The following is a 24,150-nucleotide window of genomic DNA, read 5'->3' as shown; positions in this document are numbered from 1 at the left end:
GAAATCATTTCCACCCTCCAGACTGTTCAAACATGAACTCTACTTTAGCATAACGGATTCCCTGATCACACCAACAGTGCACACAGTCAACTTTAAACAGCAGGTTGGTCCTAGTTCAATTTAGTTTAAATGTTGTTGCACAACCTTACAGAAAACCACCACAATGCGCCCCTTTTGGTCTGTATCCCTACGACAAATGTTCTTGGGGAGGGATGTCTGAAATTTGTCTTTAGGGTGACTTACAAAATCTGTCCAGGGAATACAGATAAAAAATAGCCTATTGGCTAACTCTGGCACATTTAGAGAAATGTTGATTAATGCGCACTGTCCCTGTTCATAAATGAATGAATAGATGTCTTTTTTCCTCTCAAATTTAGAAATGTTCAAACCCAGAGTGGGAGCTTTAAGTTCCATTTAGAGAAAGACGAATCAAGATTTCTCATCGTTGCAACTGGAAGGACATTAATGTACCTGCATGTATAGTCAACCATTTAATAACAAAACAAAAAAGGACCATCACAATCAAACGCTTTAGAATAATTTATTAGGATTTTAAAATTGAAATTATCAGAAAAATAAAACAAGGAAAAAAAAGCATTGTTGTAAAGCTTGGCGGGGGACAGCCCGAATCTTAGACTTCAACTGAGCTCACGCAGAGACCCAAGCTCCATTCCAAGCATTGGCCCTCTTCTTTACATCAACACAACAAAAGACATCATTAAAATCAATATACAAGGGGAACAAGATCTCAAAACAGAAAAATATAGCTTCTTTTTTTTTCTTTTCTGAAAATAAGTCTTAATGCCGCAGAATTATCCACACGTCTGCCATTACCAATAATAGTACTATTTTCATTTGTAAGGTAAAAAATAACTTATTGCTTTATTGTAAGTTAAAAAGTTACAGTGTTGGTGTCCAGCAGTAGTTTTATGTCGTGTCCAAGGCGGTCTGACAGAGGAACTTCTGGCTGGATCAGGAAGTTTTCTGCTGTGCTGAACATCAAACAGGCTGCAGCAAGAAGGCTGAACAAACAGCCCACTTGTTTTTGCAAAACGTTGAATTTGTTCCAGCTTTTTGAATCTTCCTGCCAGCCAGTGTTGTCTGTTCTGAGGTCAGAGCCGACTGGGAGCGAGACCCTGTTCCATTTCTGGTTCCCTGCCCAAACCCCCTCTGTTCACCACTACACAGAGCAGCAACTGTATATAAACAACAATATGTCGCTTCCAGAGGAGCACAAATTTAACAACCCTAAATATGAAATGGGAGAGAGTCGGGGGAGATGAGCCGCAATGGAGCAGGGTGATCTTTTTTTCTTCTTCTCAGTACCCAAAAAAAATGGCAATCAAATGCTCCTTCGTTGCCATAAGTAGTTCCATATTACACCTTAATGTATGCGCACAAACACTCACTCACACACTCAGACGCAATCACATGCACCTTCAACAGCGAAAGAGGACAGAACATGATTGTGATGTTTTCTACAATTGCTTCTCTGAGAATGTCCTTCATTTGTTTTCACGGTGGAGATCACCGCGTTAAAGAATAAAAAAACAATAAAAACAAAAACCATTAAGAAGTGAATCGCGCAAAAATATATATATAATATTTTCAGAGGAAGTCAAATCAACCCCCGACCCCGTGAACCCCCTGATTTCTCACGTTAACGGTTGTGATTCTTCCGCAGTCCGTCTTCTTAACCTGTTTTATGAATATGTGAGTAATCTGAGTTCATCCATGGTGTTAATATTATAAAGTCAAAGTTGCTTTTTTTTAGGAAGTAGAGCAAACAAAGTGATGAGTGTGTGACAAAACGGTTATTTAACTGAGCAAATGTGCCAGACAAACTCCTGGAAGTTATATTTCGCAGCAGCGATCGTCGTCAGCGGTGCACTGAAGCGTGGCTGGAGCTGACTGGCCGTACACATATGCATACTGATAAATGAAGTGAGATGACCACACAAAGTAGTAGATGACAGCCAATAAAATAGCTGTTAACCCTTTCAAAACCAACCAATGACATGCGGGCCGGTTCAGTAAACCCCCTCCACCCCCCACCCAAACCCAACGTCTATGTACAATATCTTACAGGAAGACATAAAAACATTGCTTTAAAACCAATTACAGAATAAAATACCTTACAGATCATCATTATTATGTCAATATTAATAACAATATTACAAAGGTTTTGTTTTTAAAGACTACCAAAATATACATTTTAGTTGTTTTTTCTTGTTTCCGTGAGTTAAAAAGAGGACGTTGTTGGATTTTGTTCTTCTTTTCTTAAAAATGGTTTTCAGACAAAGATCCATCTCGCACGGTTTCTTCTCTCTCTGCTCACATCGGTTCGGTGACAGCGGTGAAGGATTTCATGATGAAGCGACGTGTCACATTAAAATAAAACAATAATAAAAAATCAAAATAGTCCTCTGCCAGTCCATCAAATGACAAACGTCTCCTCAGAGATTTTTTTTCTTTTTTTTTTTTGCAGTTTTGTTGTCTCAGCTTCCAAAAAAGATAATGGATAACAGAGGAAGAGGGGGGGCTAGTTATTACACTACGTGAGGACAAAAGAGGAGAGACGGGGGACGTTATGTTGAAGTGAGATTAGTACAGCAAAACAGAGTTCAGGATTTTAAAAAGATATTCAGTCGGTGGGTGGAGCCACAGGAAGCCCGGAGAGCCAGGAAGAGCCTGCGGCCCCGGCCAATCAGATTGTGCCATCAGAGGGCAGCCAGCATTTTGATTGGCTCGTCAGCAGAACAGAGGCCCTCCCATCTTCAGTGTCCTGAGTCGTCTCAGTGATAGCCATTAGTAAACGCAGTAGCAATCAGGGGCCCCTGGGGATACATGAGGGGATATACTTTCTATTAGGCTTGAGAATAATACGTGCATCCATGCATGCAGTGAAGTGTGTGCGTACTCGTTGGTGGGGCGTGTGACTTACCCCTAGTCCATGACCAAACCCTGAGCTGGGGGCGGGGCTAGCTGCGCTGATGTAGCCGCCGACTCCTGAGTCCTGGTTGGCTGCAGCATACAAGTCAGCCATTGGTCCAGGGCTGCTGGTGCCCAGGAAACCAGCTGTGCGAGAAGGGGTGGAGCCTGAGAGACAGAGGACACAAGTCAGGATCCAACACTAGGGGGCTTCACACACACACACACACACACACACACACACACACACACACACACACACACACACACACACACACACACACACACACACTGAAGTCTAAAAATACTCTTTTATTTGTCCGAGCAAGACATTGTACACACACTCTGCCTCAGGCGAGTGTATGCACAAGTACAAACATATTTCTGCTCACACACACACGTACCTCTAACTACTGCTGCTGCTGCGGCTGCTGCCATTGGTCCATATGCAGTCAGGGGAATGGCTGAGGGTTACAAAGAGAACACATTGTTTTGCATTGTCATTCTGGATCGCTCTCATATTGGAGCATGAGTCACCATCTACAGCTCAGTGCCGGCTGATTCCACATCTGTGCAAACATCTGTCATTTCGATCCAGCTGGTGGAAGGGGGCAACTTCTAAAAAACTAACTGCACACAACATCCAATAAAATCTGGGTTTAGACTATTGAAAATATTAATGCTCATGAAAGAAACAAACAGGATTATAATTCAAGTACAACACAGAGCCACTGGGGGGCAGTGTTAAGACAGTCTAAGCTTCTTGTTTATGCAGTGGATGTATACACAAAACATCCTCAGGCTAACAGTAGGTTGTAATGAGGGGAATTAAAAGAAAAATAAGATAAGAGAAAAGATAGAGGCAGTAAATACCTTCCGACATTTGGTCAAATTCAATTCAAAAAGATATTAAAATAAGATTTATGATTAGATTTGTCATTTATTTCAATACCATAAATATATATAATACACATTTAAATACAAATGCAAGTCTAAATTAGATTTGTATTCATTTTATTTATGTATTTAATCTTTTTCCCTACAATTTCATTTTTAATTCAATGTAATTTTAAGTACATTTATTATTTTAAATGTTATTTTAGATACATTTTCATTTATGTTCACTTCCTTATCTTATCTTGCTCTCTGCAGCTTTTGTAAATATGGCTCTTTAATAAGGCCACAGGATTCACAGAACCAAAGGTTGTTGGGATATTTTGCCCATTTTATCACCTGAGTAATCTGGTTCGTTGTTCTTGTAAACAACCTTAGTATTCTCATAAAAAGCATCGCGAATGAACTCCTAAAGACATAGTTTGACATTTGAGGTGATACACTTCTTTGCTTTGTTGCCAGCACTTTCATTTGACTGTATTTGGCTAAAAAGCTTTGTCTCCCTCTCTCCCATGGAGGAATGAGGAGCAACTGACCTGCCAGCTCAGGGGGGTGGGATGATGTCAGGAGGGGGGTCCTCTCTAAATGGAATTCTAGAAACAGAGAAGGTCAAGAGAGAGCGCTTTGTAAATGCAGTCACCATCCACTGGCCAGACTACAAAGCCACACACGAGCACAGCAAGTTAAACATCTACTGTGAGGACAGGCAGGAAGGTGGGAGCAGAGGGGGGAGGGGGGCACAGCCAAAAGAAAGAGTAGATAAAAACACACAGAACAATATAAGGAGAAAACAGCTGAATAAAGTCCATTTGATGTATACATTACAGAAGGTTTGGAAAGACACGTGAGAATTTTGAAAGAAGACTACACCCATCACACTCTCCCCTCCCTGTCAGAGGAAGTAAAGACAGTAAATTATATGTTTGATGTATAAGGACCTACCTGGGAATTGATAAGTGTAACCCGGAGGAATTCCAGAGTAACTGCGGCTGGTGTAGGTAGTAGTCTGGAAACCTGGGTAGCCTGTTAAAGAATATTAAATGATGGGTTTATTTAAGTGAAGACTGTGCTGTTAGCTAACCATCACCGGTATATTTCAGACACATTTCTTTGGAGAAACTACCAAACTCAGTCATATTTAAGGGTGCACTACTTGACATTTAGGAGTATGGGTTCTTTTATTCTCTTTCTCGTTATTTTAATCAGCCATTGACTGCTATTAGTTTCACATTGAACCTCTGGAGGAACTCATCAACTAGGGGACATGTGATTATTAACGCTCATACATTATAATAACAGACTTTTTTCATCAATTTCTTAAAGGTCATGGTCACCAAAGGGGAATTACAAAGGAGCCAGACTAGTTAATGTCTATGGGCTTGAGACTTAGGGTATTACAGTAGGGTGTAGTAATGTGAAATGTGCAGTAGAGGGCGCCACACCCCCACCAACAGCACTGAGCCTCTCAGGCTGTTTTTCTCAATGAGGATGTTTTCATACCATATTTCACTCCAGTGTGTAGAGCTCTGACGCCCTTCAGACTGTGACCTCTAAATTTCTACATCATAAATCACAGCTTTGTTCATTGAAAACGAGCATGTAAGAATCAGCTCTGAGATTAATATGAACCTAACTTAAGAAAGCAATTTTAGTTGAAGTGATCTGGATTCTTTTCCTTATATTTATTTGTGAAATCATACCAATATTCCATATAAGGAGCCACAGAGGACGTCCTCCACGTGGCATGGTTTTACTTTAGTGTTGCAGCATACAGACAAAGAGGACTGAACTGGTTTACACTAAGATGTGCATTACATTTAAAGGTAAAACTGGGGAAAGGTGTTGAGGTTTTGAGACTGCTGCTGTCCATAAAAATTGGGAAATTATTTAGACAAATTGCCATCAAACCATCATGTTAAAAAGCGCTGTTACGTGTTTGGTAAGCATGCCTACATTTAGAAACATTGATTTTTATTTTCTGGCAAATACTCAGACACATTACTTTAGGTTAACATTAGACATTAGGGTAATATGTTTGATAAAACCACCCATAATGTCTCTATGTTGTGTTATATGTATGCAGCCTGTTCTGTTTCAAAATATTTTCCCAGATTACATTTGTTTGGACGTATCGCTGATATGCAAATAATGAAAGTCCAAGAACAGAGGTGAAGGGGTGGTGGGGTTCAATGAGTTCGTCAAACAAATACAACACTGTCACCTAGGAAATCAGTGCTTGTGTCCTTTAAAACCAAAAGTAAACAAGGATTTATTCTCTTTTTCATTTGTAAATAACGTAATTACTCAAATTGTAATAATTAAACGCCAATTCATTCAGTTTTACCGGACCTAACCGTTTTTTAAATTTCATTACATTTTAACTAAGTGTTTAAATCCAGGTCCAATAGTCTGAAAGAACAAAGCTTTGCTTGATGTGTTGTTGACAGTGCAGTTTAGCTGCATATGAACATTATTTCTCAGGAGACTGGGTTGGTTTCTGCTCTGAACTACAACACCTATTGCTTATGAGGAAAACGTTCAGGGAGAATAGGGTATTTACTTTGGGTTTATATTTTTGGATCTTACCCAGCATGCCGATTCCCAGCATGAAGGCGTCCATCCCATAGGGCATCACTCTGGAGCGGCCTCTGGCTGAGCCTGTCGGCGTCATCACTTCCTTGGGCTGGGCTTTCTTACACTCCACCTAAAGCACAGGAAACCAACATGTATTAATAATTGTAATCCAAAATGTGGCGATAAAGACACAACCCAATCCTTAAACGTACGACACACCCTGGCAGAAAAACTAAAAGCAGCTCAACCAAATGAAATATATTATTGATGACGTGCGTACCATTTTGTTGTTGATCTCATGGAAGTGGATCTCACACACTTTCTCCACCACGTCTTCATTCTCAAAGGTGACAAAGCCAAAGCCTGGAAGAGACACAAACAGAAACGTGACCTCTCTGATTGTTTATGTCAACGATACCCTGTAGTCTGTGACAAAAACAACCCCAAAATGATTTGTAAAAGCACAGAATTTAACCTTTAAAAAAAATTCCCTACCAAGACCTTATTTAAACTCAAACATTTGTTATTCCAAAAAATGGTTTCAAACCTACAGTAGATATAGTAAGACCGCCACAAGCTGTTTTTTACCCCCATAGAGCATCGCGCTGTCAGCTCAGGCGTGGCGTGGCTTCCCTGTCAATCAAGCTGTTGGCATCAGCCAGGACAAGGCGTGGTTCACCAAAAAAAACCAAGCCTAGATTTACTGTCCTCTCCATTATCACAGCCAATTTCTCTTACTCCACCCCACGCGTTCCCTTTTCCCTCTTCCCTTATGTCTCATTAAGTCACATCCTCGCCTGTAACGCTCCTGACCCCGCACCGCGACCCCCAGCGGGTCCCGCACTTCTAACTCGCTGAGAGAGGACAGAGATAAATCGTGCTCTATCCATTTCATTTGAGAAAGAAATCAGCATTTGCTTCACCAAATGACTCCTATCACGCTGTTGCTCCTCTCCTTTCTAAGGGACATGTTTGTAGGTGTCCTTACTAAGTCTAACGATACATTAACATTGTGTGTGTGTGTGTGTGTGTGTGTGTGTGTGTGTGTGTCATGACTTTGCAGACGTACCTCTGTGCCTGTTGGTTGTTTTGTCAAACATAAGCATGGCATCATCAACCTGCGAGAACAAAGCAAAGAATAGATGAGCTTCGACACACACACACACACACACACACACACACACACACACACACACACACACACACACACACACACACACACACACACACACACACACACACACACACACACACACACACACACACACACACACACCATTACACAGCATGGGGTGCCATTGTCCCTCTTTAGCATTTGACTAAGGGGAAAACAGATGGAGATGGTGGAAGGCAGAGAGGGAGGGGTGACAGGTGACAAAGGAGGAAAGAAAAGATAGAATGAGCAATGAGGGAGGGGGGAGACACTGTATAAAAATAAAATGAAGTACAATCTATCAAGGTGGAAAATAAGTGACTATTCCCCACTCACTGAAGGAAATTCTCTCTCATTCTTTGCTCTGTCTTTCTCACAAACTCTTGTCCTGCACCCCCCCTCCCCACTTTCATACTCGCTGTCTTTCTTTCCCCCTCTCCACAAAGTTTACTATTCCCATGGAGACCCTGTAAAGAATTTCAATTAGAAGAAAATCCCCCCCCCTGCCTCTCTTCCCAACTAATTTCAATGAAAAGAATGGAGGGAAAAGAGGAGAAGTGAGGGAGAGAGAGCACGTGACAGAGAAGTGAAGCTGATAAATTATGGGGTGATAATAAAAGAGATAGAAGGTGAAGTTTTGATGGAGGATAAATGAACATTTTGGATCAGAGACGGTAGAACAAAGTGAACCGGGGTCTTTGTCAACACGCTCGCCTTTCATTCTTCTTGTCCCTCCACTTTCCTTTTCGCATTCACTCCACTGCCCTATTCATATTCCTCCTCCTCCCCCATTTCACTCTCCCTCCCTCACTTGTCCTTCACTGGCAGGAAAGTTAGCAGCTTCTGCTAAAGCTCCGACGGTGTGAGGTGAGAGAGAAGCCTGGGATCTCTCTGTGGAAATGACCTTTGTGTTTTTTATGTCGTTTAAAGGTACAACATTCATGCAAATCTGCAGCACAGATCTCCCTTCTTTACATGGACACACGTGGAGTATGACTACATGGCTATTTCCATTAAGCAGCAAGCACTGAAACTCAAACCGGGGAAACCTGAGTGGCAGAGGCCGTCCGATGTCTGACCTTTACTTCAGATGATAAACACATCCTAGCTGCGAGTGAAACATTTTTAGATATTCCTCGCCAAATGATGAACACGGAGCAGATCAAGGACGCCTCGGCACCCTCCTTGAACCTTTTAACTCTCCTCTATGTCAACATATAGCTCGGCCACACACACCAAAAGCCCCCCCTCCTCTCTCTGTCCTTCATTCAGATTTTATCCCCCCCCCCCTCCCTCCCCTCCTCCTCTCATCTCATGCTTTCCACCCTTCCGGTCGTCCAAACTCAATGACACAGCAGAGGGCCGGGGAAACAGGACAGTAAGTAGACAGCTGCGGGCCAACATGTTATCATAAGAGTAGAGTTACACGCACAGCTAGCCCTCCTGTTAGCATTAGCAGCGCCTATTCTGGAAGGGATGACCGAGGTTTAGCGCAGCCAGTTCAAGGAGCTTTTGAGCGGCAGAGCCAGAGAGAAAAGAGACAATATGCCGTGCTAACGTGGTTCACCTCATTGTCTTTCATTAGAACACAATGGTGTGCAGGCTTGAGAAATATCCCGTCACGTGTGCTAGCTTATGCTTTGGTCACACACCAGCCTCTGGCCCTTGCCAAAACCAATAAGAAGACGATCTCCGATGTCCACTGCCCAGGGTGCTGTAAGACAATCTGATTGGATAGCTGTGGGGGTCTGAGATTGGCTTAGCAGCAGATCAGTCGCTAACTAGTCTGCATGCATGCAGAGGGAAGAAAAGTTAAGGTCATATTCTCATGAAGTTCTGATGTACCTTTAACAACAAGGCTCAGCTGTGATCATGCGCAGATTTTTTTTCCTAGAGCCCCATTAAAAATATCCAGTTTTTAGTGAAGCGTGCAGCTATTGTCCGAAGCGTTTGCTGACAAGTCCATTACACTTTCTGCGAGATTATGAAAGGTGGCATTCACATTTTTTCCCCTTCTGTCTCCTCACATCTCCCTCTTTCATTCTTTCCTCTCTCTCCAGCCATCTCTCTCTAAACAGGCCAGCAGACAAAGTGTTCAGTCAAGCCTAATAATCGCCAGCTCACATGGGTGAGTGGAGTCCCAACTTTTCCCGTCTGCCCTGTCCATGCCACATTTTTCATCTTATCCTCTCCTTCCTTTGCTCTCTGCTCTGGTCTATTCTCTCAGTTGAGTTTAGAGTGGAGGGATTTTAATGGTAGTTTTCCATGCAAGGTACTTCCAGGAATGCAGTGCGGTAGAAGGATAAAAAGCGTGAAAACAGGGATACCCTTTGGGTTTAACATAATTTACTGCAGGAACCGAAGGCCTGACATGATAATTATCAAATAATCTAACTGTGAGTTTTTAGTCGATTAAACACAGGCTCTAAATTAAAAAAGGAGGAAGGTGTTATTAATTCTCATCAGGTTGATGGGGATAACCTTCACCTCAGGATTCAGACTCTATCCTACAAACATGGCTGTTGTAGTCCTATTGGCTTTAGGACATTCTGAAACAGGAGCTCAGATGTATCCCGTTAGGAAACCGCACATTAATGCATGCCTTTAGGTTTCAGTCCAAAACACCTGATGTGTCAACCTAGCAGCCATTTCAGTACGGTCCAATGAAGCTTGTGTAGGTGCGTCTTCACAAGTATACTCCAAAATAAATAAACAACAGTACATATCAAAGAGTTTCAGAAAATGCATAGTGCATTCTGTGTTTTCCTTTACAAGGCGGTGCCACAGTATGAAAATAAACAGGACGCCGAATCCTACTCCATCCTAACCCGCACCTTGTAACCAGGCTCAGATAATAAACAACAAATACCTCCCGCTCAGCAGGAATGCACTGTGGGATTGGCGCTATCCATGATACAGCTTTGGTCTCACGTGTCCAAACAGTCCAAATATTCCCTCATCCTGCGGAGGGAGTGTTTTCTTAGATATGAGCGTCTGTGATCACCAGGGAGAGCTGGTTCGCCACAGAGCTGCCATTTTATAAAAACACAAACATGTCACAACATGCACCTTACAAGGAGTTCCTAAAGTGTGAAGGTCACACGTTTGATCGAAGACAACCAGCACCAACATCACAGATTTAAGTGAATTTGAACACCTAAAATATGGTAAACAAGAGTCAGAGGCCAACTGAGAGAAAACACAGCTACACACACGGCAGAAGGAGGTTGGTGCTATTAATTTCTTCCAATCCATTAGGCCTACATTCTGAAGCGATGTTTAATTTTGGACTATTTTCGTGCTTACACCAACAACAGCACAGGCACACGTTTAAGTGTTTGTGACAACTGGATCGCTGGCTGTGAGTCTTGCAGTCTGCACAAATGTATGCAAGCTTGCCTCCCATCGCACCCATGCCACTGTCACACTTTCATGCACGCACACACCCTTTTTTCCATTCATGCAAATGCACACTCCTTAGAATTTTCTTTTCTTTTTTTTAAGGAAACTCAACAAAAAAAACACTGGATTACAGTGGGACAATGGGCGAAAGCAGGTCACCACGGCAACAAGCTGAGAGCAGGGTGTGTGTATGTGGGATGGGAGGGTGTCTGAGGTAGTGATTTTGGGTAAGGTGGGGGCGGTTAGGGGGGTTTGTTACAGGAGCAGCTGTTGCATGTGATTAGTTAATACTGAAGAGCCTGAACTCAAACACACTCCCCAGCCTCCCAAAGCGGAGCTAGCTGAAAAGTAACCCAACATGTCATGCATGGTGGACACTTTGATACGTTTACGGCCCATCAGATGGGTGTTTTCCCCTTTCATAGCCACTCTTTCCTCCTCACTATCTCAACATTCCTACTTTTCTCTGCCCTTCAACCCTTTCTCTGCTCCCCTCCCTCTCACTCTACAGGGGGTTGCTTCTTCCCTTTCAGACCCCCGCCATCTCCCTCTTCTCCTCCCCTCCTCTTGCTGCTTTTTTTTTTCTTCCTGCCTCTCCCCGGCCACTCATCTGTCCCCACAGCATGTGTTTGCCTTTCACCAAATTTCATTCAAAGGAGCTGAACAGGACAAATGGAAAAGCCAAAAACACAGAAATGTGATTATAAAAGAGCAAAACAGCTCACAAAAGAGATAAACTAACAGACTAACTAATGCTGTAGCTGCACACAATCAACAGGATTTTCCTTTCTTTTAGTTCTTTCTCTCTTTCAGTGCTCTCTTCCTTTTAAATGATTGCTGTTTTTTAAACGAGGCCCCGTTTGAGTATTTGTATTTTCTCAACTAAAATGAAAAGCGGGAAAGAGAGGAAAGTAAAGCTTTGGGAAAGCTGAGAGATGTGAAAGGTATTAGGATCACAGATTAATATAATATATCAAAGTTGGACAGAACATTATAGCTGTGATTCCCAACAAGTGTACCCCAGGGGCTACTTCTGCTGTTGCCAGGGGTTTTGTGGAAAAAGTGTGGAGTAGATTGTGAAGTGATTTGATCAAATTGAAATGTTGATGTCCTATAAAAATCATGGCCACATATTGAGTCAGCTTGAGGTCACCTAAACATAACCAGTTGCGATTAAATGTGTTTGAAAACGTGTTAGCTCGCGAACAGAAAAGCTTAGAAAAACAGTTAACGCTTGCTAAACAAGATGGATTGAAATGGCTTAAACGAAAATGTGAAATTGTGAACATTAGCTAATAGCAATGGATGAACGGTTTAAATAGTTAGTTAGTGGATTGGATCAGCTAATGATAGAAATTCTAAACATTAAATAAGAGTGATCTTGTGATCAAATGATTGAAATAGCTTAAAGGAAAATGGTTTAAATTGTGAAAAGTAGCAAATAGTATCGACTAAACGGCTGAAATGGTTAGCTACTGGGTAAATTATTGAGATTTCTAAAAGGAAAATGGTTGAAAAAGTGAACATTTGCTAATAGTAATGAATAACTGTGGAAAGATTGGCTAGTATTCAATGATATTTGAATAAATCATGGTTTAAAGGATAATGTTTGAAATTGTGAGCTAAATGAAATTAGCTAAACAGCTGAAACATTTAGCTAGGGAGAAATTGTTAAATGGAATCAACTGTATGAAGAAAATATTGTCACATTCAATATCGTATAATTAGTTGAATATCCAGTTAAAACTCAATGTGAGCAGATTTGTAGCATGTTGTTGATGGGGGGGGGGGTGTTTATGAAGGGATGGTTTGGTTCAGTGTGACACAAAAGTTTGGAAACCACAGCACTAGAGATGTAAAAGACAGGCGGTCATCACTGAGTGGAATGGCTACAAATAGATGGCAGCTTTGTGTATAGTATACCTTTCCAAACTGGTCGAAGTAATGCTTCACATCTTCGATGGTGGTATTGACTGACAGTCCTCCGACAAAGATCTTCTTTGTCCTGGTCACCAGCTAGCAACACAGAAGAAGAAGAGGGCATCGTTTACCACTAATCACATTAGGCAGGGGGTGGATGTTGGTGATAAAGAGACTTTGTGTTTGTTGGCGTTTATTTCATCTCAGAGGTTTCTGAAAGCTCTTCTGAGCATTCAACCTAATTCACTCCAGTTTAAGATCTGTTACATTCACGGTTTGGAGGGGTGAGCGTGCATACAGGTAACCACTGTATGGAGGCATCCGTATGTGTGTGTGTGTGTGCCAGGACAAACATTAGTGTGTGTGTGTGTGTGTGTGTGTGTGTGTGTGTGTGTGTGTGTGTGTGTGTGTGTGTGTGTGTGTGTGTGTGTTTAAGATGTTGGCTGCTGACGGTCGGGGGTTGGGAAGGGTCAGGGTATTGGGTCACGGTGTCAGGCTGGACAAGAGGATTGCAGCTCCTCTTTGGTCATTTGCCTGACTCTAATCCCAGCCAATCAGGGCTGAGTGATGAGCAGTGACATATGACATCATCACTACGACTCCTCATCATTAACCCCTTCAGGGTGCACTCACCTTAGGCTGAGCCCGGCGAGGAAACGCCACCTTGGGGTCGATCTGTAGAGGAGAGAGAAGTTAGTTTTAAAGAGGGAAAAGTAAAACATGTCCGTCCTTGTCTGTAACGAGCTACACAATCCCAGGCTTCCTGCTGTGGATTTAAATGAAGTTTTGATGAACTGTGACGATTGTGATAGGCCGGCGTATTACAGATATTAAGAGGATTCTATTAGAAGTGAGATTTATTTGACATTTGCTTAACAATCCTAATGTTTGGAGACGCACACTGCTGGTATAATATTCATAATAACTGCAAGATAAACCCATTTTCATAAACAAACAAAAACAAATGTCTCTAAATTCTCACTGTCTGGTCTTAATGAAACCAAATGTAAGTATAAGAGTGGTAAGCCTTCCCTTCACCCAAGACAGGGATTTCACAACGGTACAATTGCAATGTTGAAATACCAAAGGAAGGAAATATCGAATATTTCAAATGATGGTAACATGTAGTACATATATTTTCTAGATTTTTGGAAATGACAGAAAGAAGGGGAAAATGCCCCTCAGAGTTCCTCAATGTCAAAGAGGATGTCTTTGAATGTCTATGTTAAGTTGAATGATATAAAACCGAGAAAGAAGCTACTTATACGACAGAGATATTACATTTTTGCTTGTTAAATTACCCTAATGATTAATCAATTACCAACATTTTTTTTTTCTGTCAACCAACAAACTGATTGGTAGGCCAATCGATGCAGGTCAGTTGCATCGCTAGGCAAAAATACATGTATATTATTTATTTCTTTAGTTGTGTAACTGAGACCATAAAGAGTTTCTTTTCTTGAAAACATGTTTTTGAGCTGCTAATGGCTCAGCGTTTCCAGAACCTCAAGCAAATATTGCTGTTAAAAAAAGGTTCAAATGCAGAATAAATATTGTCCCCGTCTTTTCTGAGACTGCAAGGTATATTTCTTCCTACCCAGACAACCGCCATTAAATGAATCCCCAAGCTTGAGTACATTTAAGCAAAGACACCAAAACTCTACCTTTTCCGGATGTGTTGTTCAGTAGCTGATGGTGTTCATGTGTAGACAGAATTCTGCTCCGGGCATCAATGAATTATCATACTGTTAACTAACTAGAATTACAACAGAAAGTCTCTAAGTCTGTGGCTATTCGAAGGCCTGCATGTCCAGAAATAGAACGTATGCTAATCTACCAGTATGTATAGTAGCCCCTTGTTTATGCAAGCCCCAAAAAATCCAAACAAACAGGCGTACGGAACAAAATAGACAGCGAGGCGTGAATACGTACATTCTCTAAATTGTGCGTAGCAACACAACTAAAAGACAGAGCAGGGCAGTCTAGCATCTAAAATGAGCATACAATATTCTGAATACATTAGGCGGATATATGTTTTTTTAAATCTCACAAATCCAGACAGCCTCCATTTTGGATTAGTAAGATTTGACTGTATCCATATTTCTCCCAAGTGGAATGTCTCAGCTGTGGTCAAGGTTAGAGATAAAATTAGAAGCAAATGAGTTTTGAATGTGCTGGCCTTTAATAATGCTAAATATGCAAAGCCTTGCCTGGCATTTTACATTTGTGAGGAATCTCGTGTTATTCTCACTCAAGCTGACAAGAGAGATGATTTTAGGTCACAAGACCTTGTAGTGTATTATGGTCTTAGAGTTCCATCTTTGTTCTAATAATTGGATGTGAAGCAAAAGCCCTTGTGTCTCACACAGCCGCTATCAGAGGTATTGAATTGATATTGGCAACTAAAAGGGAGCCTATCAAATGGCCAGAAATATGCACTTATAATGTGAACAATACACACAATACAAGCGAGCGTGTTCATTCAATATTCCACCAATCCTTTCATCTCTCGGCTGTGATGAATCCCTGCTTTTGATGACAAGTCTACAGACTAAAATATCCTTCGAGGACCTTTAAGTACCACATATTTAACACTACTTGGAGAGCACGGCCGCTGTGTAACTAAGATGCAGCTGCAGCGTCCTTGGAAGGGATTGCAGAAGTTCTTTGCACCTTGAAGTGGGGCACAAAGACGAGAGGAGTCATGTCACCTCCAGCTGGTCTGAGCACAAAGACAAAGGTGACAAGGACACGCAGAGCCACTAGCGGCTATTGGCAACAGCAGTGCAACAACAGAGCGCACTCACAAACAATGAGCAGACTACAGCGTTTCTTACAGGATCTGCTCTGAGTGGCCTGATATAATATAATAGATGTGTAGTGGCTCCATAGTCTATGTTTACCAGCACAGTGACCTTTGAAACACGTGCATTTCATCAGAAAAATGCCACAAATACTGTAGACGGCTAGTATAGATCTAGCCATTCCTATAAACAACAACACATTACAAGCAAGAAACAAAAACGAAATCTGCAGTGACCTCTAAAAAATAACAGCAGAAACACACAAGGCAGCAATGTACCTATTCAGGATTACATTTTGTGCTGCAATATTTTCTATCAGTGTTTTCTTTAAAAAACGCCTAATAACTTAGAAAACAGCCCAGGTGTGTTTGGGAAAGACAGGCACTGAAAGGTAAAAAAGAAAAATGTTGAACAAAACTAGAGGACAGGTGTTAGCCTGAGGCCATTGTGCTGCGCAGACACAGACCGTGAGCTGACAATGACAGCAGTCAGAAACCAACTCTCACATTAGACAAGACTGCAGTCACGTACCATTAACACAGTCAAATATCCACCTAAAATCTGTTTCCACAAGCAGATACATACAAAAACAACAAGAATCCTAATCACTTAGTATCAGTAAATACTCATTTGCTGTCATTTTAACACCAGTCCCCTTCCAATGCGTCTTTGTAAGAGTCAGTTGTCTTTACTTTTGCTTGAAAACAGTCGATTTTACTCTAAGGCAGAGCTATAAGTGAACAAGACTGGACAATACATCACTTTTTATAGCCAGTATTAGTAGGAAAATCACAGAATGTAACTCTTTTATTGGTGCACTCGTGCTAGTTCAATAAACAAATGAATGTTGGAAACAATTTCCTTTCATTTTTGTATTCAAAAAATCTTTTATTTATAGCAGTTGTGATAATGTACCACTTTACTGAATATTTTTATTTTATTGTTCAGGCCAAATATAGATTATATCCCAATATTAAAATATATTGTGAGTCACTTTATTACCACATTTTAAAATGTCAAAAACGTTTATTGCTAAAATCACTGAATATGTCATCACATTATTAAAGAGGAAATATTAAAGGGAAAGATCCTGCGGTATAATCTGTGTCGAAAAATAGGTTAAAAAAAGTATGTCTCATGGTATATTTTATGAAATATATGCACCCAAATATCACATGTTATCAAAACACCAATATATCATAGCTTATAAATCATCAAGAGCTCCTAGTCTAAAAATAAAGAAGGTTACCAGCTATACTAGGTTAGGCCTAATGGAGTATCTGTAATAGTGCTACTACCGCTACAGTCATGCCATGCTGTTAAAAATCATTCCACTTCAGCGACATAACAGAATATATCTAACATGTGATTTCTACGTCCGGCTGTACTCGGAGGAAGGCTATAATAAATGAAAACTAAAGCATCTATCAGACGGGCGGATTAGCCTCGAGGAAGACAGATAGGCCACAAAGCAAAACGGTAAAAGGACTTAGCCAGGTCACTGTTTGCAACACTCAGAAATAGCTCTTCGGAGGCTTGACATTTGAGAAGTCTTAATCAACACAGTGGGGAAAATGTATCTACTGGTGAATTAAAGTTGCTCTTCCCCGGACTGACGAAGAAGTTATGACTGAGTGTTCGTGAAATGGTCTGACTAACATCCTGCTTCATGACATCCAACCTCCGCTCAATCTAAGCAGCCCAGTGACGGCAGAGCCTACGATATGATTTTAGTGGTTTAGCTTTTGAGACTAATCTACGACCAATAGTCACCTCACATGGCCCAGCGCGTCCAACAGTGTAACAAACTGAAAAAACACAAATATAAAAATAGGAAGTCAAATCGATAGAAAGGGAAAGAGAGAGAGAGAGGGGGAGAAAGAGTGTGAAGATGACAAAGCACAGGGAGAAAGGAAAGGCATTCATTTGGAGTCGACCCATGAGAAAGTGGGCCTGTCCAGTGTAGCGGTGCAGCAGGGCTGTCCCAGCAGGCAGCCCCTCTGATTTCATTAATTAACAGGACAAAGAGTACAAAACAGATGGGCCCGTTGAGGAACTGGGGCTCCCGAGCTACCCTTTACAGGCACACATATACATACACACTCACTCACAGTCCCTCGCATAATGTAGCACAAACATAAACACCAACACATGTATATAAAGTGACACATACATGTAATTAAAAGGGCAAGAAATACACAACAATCCAACTGACAACAAGTGTATTGCCATCACAAAGTCACATATAGACATTTAAGACCAACTCATTCTTGCAACAAAATGGCAAACACTGATGAAAAGGCACCGCAGGCTGTCCCATTATGAAGATATAATCAATATAAGCTAAACAAAAAGCTATAAACACAAGAGGAGACAAAAGGAGTTTGGCATGTCAATGCATGCACGCAGAGAGAGCGAGAGACTCGGTTTGGGCTCAGGCCAGCGGGGTCAATCTGCACAGCTGAACAATGGCACAGTAATTAGTTAACGAAGCTCACTAATGAGGACCCCCCCCCTTAAACCCAAACCCAACCGTGTAACCTTACTAGGGCGCCTGGCCAGGACGGGTCTATATCGTGACAATAGGGGGGTGGGGTTGTGGAGAGAACCCTGGACCCACCTTCAGAGCAGGTCCAGGATTTATCCCCTGATCTGACGCCATGCATGGACCTTCGGAAGTTCAATCCAGTTTGTTTCCCTCAATCGGATTAGTTGCTTTACAGATCTATACTAATTACAGCACGGGAAGCTGGGCCTGCCTCGCTCTGCTCTCCTCCACCTTCTCCATCCCCCATCTCCAGTTCTGTCCACGTCAGCACAAACAGCTAATCTCCAGTCAGGAGCGAGGCGCTGGTGCAAGCATCTACACTCTCCTCTAACCAGGTGTTTTAGACGGTGGTGACAATGGTCGACCGAGGCTGGTGCTTACATTATGTTGTTACAGTGCAGAGCTAAAGCAGCTAAATTAGCGCCATGCTGATGACCACCACTGTACCTTCACAGACAAGTGTGCGAAAAGCAGCAATTACCACCTACTGTAACACATTTGGAAAAGGGCAGTCCTGTTTACTTGGTGTTAAAAAGGAAAGAGAACAAATCTCCTGCATGTTACCTATTTTTGCCATTTCTTCGTATACATGGTGTTTTGATTTTACACTGTTGTAAGGAGATATTTTCAGGTACATACTAAAAACCATTAGTATCTCATTCCACATCACTAGCAAAGCCTTCTCAGATAGTACTTCACTGTACACATGGCTAAAGAAATACAATTATGTATCCAAAGAATTAACCTACGTAATAATACAATCATGTATTTGCCTGACAAATTCACACAAACGACCCCTCTTTCTCATCTGCAAACTCTAACTACAAATTATAACACGCTCAAATCTGATATCACCATTTGCTGAGAGAATGAGGAGACGTGGCATTTCGGGGGCTATCTGCTCTCCTCTTTTCTTCCCGGTCAATTATTCCCTCGGAGAAAACAAATACCAGTTGTGCCCTTCTTCTCTGTCCAAAGAAAAACGACAGCACACTACTGCCCTTAGGCTACACTCTACCCCGACAGGAAATCTAACCTCCTACCAAAACAAAAACCTCCCTCTAAAAACAATAGACAACCTCTTGCATTTGTTGCTTTTGAATTCTTCTTAGGCCCACAGGTATTGACTTATATTCCATCAGTGTTCAGTGTGTTGCTAATGTGGATAGAACAATTCTTCAAGTAAAAGGCCTGTAAATGTTTAATACCACTTGTAAGCTGTGGTCTGAACCCTGTACCAGTTAATCTAGTTTACTTCTCACCCGGTGTGTCCTTACACGGCACCCGGTTGCTCTGTTACATCCCTTTAATTCACCTTCCTCTTCTTCCTGCTTCAGGCCTTGTAGCTTGCAAACCAAAGGCTCAGCATAAGAAAAAGAAATGGGGGAAAAAATCAGAGCATCGCTTATTCTTCCTCATTCCAGGGAGGAATGTCTTTCTCAAATCTCCTGCTGATCAAACAATAGTTAGCCTCCTCTGACTGTGAAGAGGGGGGGGGGGGGGGCAAGAGTCCAGGTGTGAGGGAGACACAAAGAAATAAATAAATATATGAAATAATTAAGTTGGGACAGGTGTTGGAGATGTTACAGAGAGTTTGACGCTGATCCCTTAAAGCTGTGTGTTATTAAAATTATTCAGTCCTGCAAGACAGAAAATGACTCACAGTTTACTCTAATAAAATGTACTCTTGAAAGGCTTTTTAAAATAATTATTCATAGACAAAGAAAAAGTAATAACTCTTGAGCTGTTGCGGAATGATCTGCACAACGTCTTATCATTTTGCAACAGTTTTTATGTTATGCATTGTCATAGAAGTCAAATATAAGCAATGGAGTAGTCCAAGCCATTATTGGGAAAGCACTTTCAAATAAGATCTAGGCTCTTATTCTGAAAATGGAACAACAAAATGGCAACCCTGTTTATAAACGCCTGGTTGGATAGTGGTAACACGGTGTCATCGTTTCCCCCCCCCCACCCCCAAGACTGCTGCCACAACAACCTGAGCAACCAAAGCTGCATTTGAGTGGTTAACATTATTACTGTTTAGACTTACGTTGTGTTTTGGTTTATAATAGGGCAACGCCTAACCCCACTAGGGGCCTGCCAACCAGTGTTCCCATCACACACACACACACACACACACACACTCACACTCTCTGGCTCTTAAAGACTGTACCTTGGTTTAATAGGTAATATGACTCACTAAGTAACACTTTGCAGTAGCTCAAAACTTGCTTCCAAGCTGACTGAAAAAATTGACAGATTACCAGCAGCTACGCTCATAAACCTCACAGCAACTGTGCAGAAAGATCCAACGGCACAAATAAAATGAAACATTAAAAAGTATAACAAAGATATTATCCCATTCTTTCAAACAGCGAAGTAAGTATAAAGGTACATGGTGACATAACATTAGAGCTTTGCTAACCAACCGTTAATGCAAAATAGCTGGGAAGTTGTTATGGAGACATAATTCCCATCAGGCCATGCAGTTAAAGCACTGTCTCCTGTGACTGGCGTCACCCCCGGCAACAGGCTTGCTCCAACAACTTACCAACTCTACCTTTTCCTCCACCCCTGGGCTCTGACTGCATCTCTGAGCCACCGATTTTCACTCTCAAATGATCCTATTGTGTGTGTGTGGTTACGAGAGGCCACAACCTGACTGAAGACACACCCAGACCCATTCCTACAACTCATCTACATGACCAAGACAGCCACATTCACACCTTCCACGGATATTTAAATCTGAGTCAGCAGCTTTGAGTCAAACGCAGGGATACACACACATCTAACCTGTCACTGGTTACATTATGTAGCTAAAAACAAGCACAGTGTGTGCTCTGACCTCTGAGTGGGAGCTGATTTGTCCCGTTTACCCAAATTTAAATCATTAGTGTAGGAGGGGAAATCACAGAGATCAGAGTAGTTGTTCAAACAAACAGAGCGTCCATTTCAATATTGAATTTATTTGGACCTCACAGACAACTCCTGCACACACACAACTGTTTTCTTTCCACAAACTTTTTCCCCCGAGAGTTGCCACTAAAAAAACTAGTGCTTGATACTTCTATGAGGAAAAAAAAAGTAGAAAAAACTCTCTGCATAAACCCTGTGAGGGTTTAGCAGGGGCTCCTACCCCATTCAGGTCCCCAGGTAACCATGGCAATGAAGACCAAGAAAGAACGCTTTCATGTTGGCGCCCTGAACCAGGATTTGGAGGGGGAAATGAGCAGAGAGACGAGGAGGAGGGGGGAGGCTGCTCCAAAACGCACTCCTCACTCAACTTTACAAGCCATACGGTGGGAGGTAAAATGCACCGGGGGAAGAAAAAAACATGCTACATAGAAATTGGAAAAAAAGTAACCCAACATCCAGCTCTTCAAAGGTAGAAACTCACCGTTTTGGAATCCAACTCGTGTCTGTTTTGCGCCAAAACCTTCTCCACACCGGCTTGATCTGCGTATGTTACAAACCCAAAGCCCCTGCGAAAAGAAAAATAAGAGAAATTCAGATTCAGAAATGCAACGTTTTGGCATAAACAGCCCAGTGGAAGAGCATGAGGCATCCAGTGATAGGACGGCGGAGCGCACACGCCTCCTTCTTACCTCGACCGCTTGGTAACGGGATCCCGCATCACCATACACTCCTTCACCTCTCCGAATTTACAGAAGTACTCCTTCAAGCCCTCTGCGAACACAACAATAGGGAGAACACGGTTAAATAAATCCGTAAATTGGACTTCTCCCTACAGGCCCTGGTGAGGTGATGTGGCTGGAGAGAGACAATGGGGGTCGGGCCGGACCACGTTGTGTTTGTGTCCCTCTCCAGAGACTGTACACTGGCCATTCAGCATAATAGCCCATTAAGGCCCTGCGGACCACAAACAAAGCTACACTTGGTTTACGATCCATGTTTTGACAAGGCGTCCAGCGAGAACACGGAACAAGCATAAAGTGTATCCGTGCATCTGTCTCACACTCCTAAAATAAATGAATGGATTCAGCGGAGTGCAAAAACAACACGCAGACACGGCCATCCATATGAGCCGAACTTGAGCTTTAACGCTGAATAATCGATCTCTCTTTGCTATAAATGCCCTTCTGTTATTAACAGTGTATTGCGCTCACATGGAAAGGCAGACAGAGTGTGTGCATGCAGTGTTAATCTCCCTGCGTCTCGGCAAGTCTAAACCCTGAGAGCTGATCCTTATTGAAAAGGAGGCTTTGATTTAACTATTTACGGTGTTTCTTATTTAACTTCGGGAACGTAATATGCAGGCTGTATGTGTAGAGGAGGAGTAAACAGTAGTCTTTCATTCAGACTTATTAAAGTAGCGTGCGGGACAGCTCACCTTGTGTCGTCTGCCAACTCAGACCCCCGATGAACATTTTGCTGAATGAGAGAAACACAAGCTGTAAGTCACACAGAATAGCGCGCCGTCTTTCCAGCATAGCACATGCACAACCACATTCAATAGGGAGGGGGTAAAAGCTGGGGGGAATTATGTGTAATATAGCATCAATAAAGTAAGAAGAAAGCATCGGCCATGTTGCGAAGTCCCCAATCGGCCAGTCGGGCCGTTATAATCCCCTAGAGGAGGAAAAAAGGAGAGGATTTTCCAGAGGATGGAGGAGAAGTTGCAATGGGGCCTGGTGGAGGAAAAGCGAGATAAATAAACAAACAAGCGGTTGGGGGGAAACAGACGGAAAGCCGTGGTGCGTCTGTGTCTCCTTAGCTGAGTGGATCCATCCCACACACACACACATACACACACACACACACACACAGCGTGCTTGTCTTTTGTCTCGGCGCGGCTACGCTCCCGCACTGAACTCAACTAAAGTCCAAGGTGAACTCGAATCGGGCCGACAGGCGAGCGAATTGCATGCGGGCGGTGTGAGGCTTTTACCAGGGGTCGTGGGGGGAGTTGTCCGCGCCGGAGGACAGGCTGCTCTGGCTCCCTTCCGTATCCATTCCGCTCTCCGCTGGTATATTCCCGCACTGTGAGGCGAGGAGAGGCAGTGAAGCTCCACTGCTGCTGCTGCTGCTGCTCCAGACTCAGGGGCGGGCAGCCGAGAGGGGAGGTGGGGGTGGGGTGGCTCAAAAAGAGGAGGGGTGAGCGAGGAAAGCGCTCACACACACACACACACACACACACACACACACACAGATACGCATGCATACACGCTCAGAGATAAGCCCCGCCTCTACCTCGTTTTCCCGTAGCCTACCCCTGCCTCGGACCTCCCTCCCCTCCCTCCTGCTGCACGTTGCCTGCCTTTATTCATGCTGCCAGTGGCGCTTCTCTGTAGTGTTTCCCCGCCGTTCTTGTCATTGGTCGATCACAACAGCATGGCCCGTTAAAGCATTTTGAATGTTTAGAGAATCTGCAGCAGCTTACCTCTATTCTAAATCGCAACACTAAACAGAATGCCCTAAAAATATCGTTAAAAAAACATTGAGAACGACCAAATAGAAACATGCATGGGTGCATTATGCATCCATGCCAGATAGCTTTATAATTATTGACATTTTGTTATTCATTCATTGCTCCACATTCTAGTTTCAGTATTGCTGATGGAAAATGATGTCTTCCTGTGTGGTGAGGTTTGGTCTCAGGTGAAATGAAGCATCTGTAACCAGGATACTCTCCCAAACCATTTAGCCAGACACTGGGTTATATAAAACAGGATGTGGATATGAAATCATTCTTGTAGCTTATAGGTCAACAGGATCATGTTTTTTGAAAGCGTTTTTAAAAATATTATGTTATGTTCTCCTATTCTATGTGACGATAAATGAGATGTGAGTGATGCAATGTGATCCTTTCTGATCTGACGTTATATAATGTATTCTGAAGCAATGGCATGTGATTTGACCGTCATGCTATGTTATGATGATGTGATCATAAATGATGACAT

General features: G+C 42.4%; 1 protein-coding gene across 4 annotated transcripts; it reads right to left on the bottom strand.

The window, feature by feature from the left end:
- Positions 1-527: 527 nt before the first annotated feature.
- On the bottom strand, positions 528-23,314 carry LOC134883426 (RNA-binding protein Musashi homolog 1-like). Of its 4 annotated transcripts, none has more exons than XM_063911786.1 (14): positions 23,139-23,314; positions 22,581-22,621; positions 21,835-21,916; positions 21,627-21,711; positions 13,508-13,549; positions 12,878-12,970; positions 7,469-7,517; positions 6,680-6,762; positions 6,412-6,529; positions 4,768-4,848; positions 4,362-4,418; positions 3,336-3,395; positions 2,945-3,099; positions 528-2,864 (listed from the first exon to the last, which is right to left on the bottom strand). In XM_063911786.1, exons 1-14 carry the CDS (start codon positions 23,201-23,203, stop codon positions 2,796-2,798), a joined length of 1,080 nt encoding a protein of 359 aa, XP_063767856.1. In that variant the 5' UTR covers positions 23,204-23,314; the 3' UTR covers positions 528-2,795. The 4 variants fall into 4 exon arrangements, with proteins under 4 accessions (XP_063767856.1, XP_063767857.1, XP_063767858.1 ...); XM_063911787.1 differs by having other exon boundaries at positions 528-2,837; XM_063911788.1 differs by lacking the exon at positions 4,362-4,418.
- Between the last annotated feature and the right edge of the window lie 836 nt (positions 23,315-24,150).

The sequence above is a fragment of the Eleginops maclovinus genome, chromosome 20 (genome assembly GCF_036324505.1).
Source record: "Eleginops maclovinus isolate JMC-PN-2008 ecotype Puerto Natales chromosome 20, JC_Emac_rtc_rv5, whole genome shotgun sequence".
NCBI classification, from domain to species: Eukaryota; Metazoa; Chordata; class Actinopteri; order Perciformes; family Eleginopidae; genus Eleginops; species Eleginops maclovinus.
This window is presented reverse-complemented; position numbering and strand designations above follow the sequence as displayed.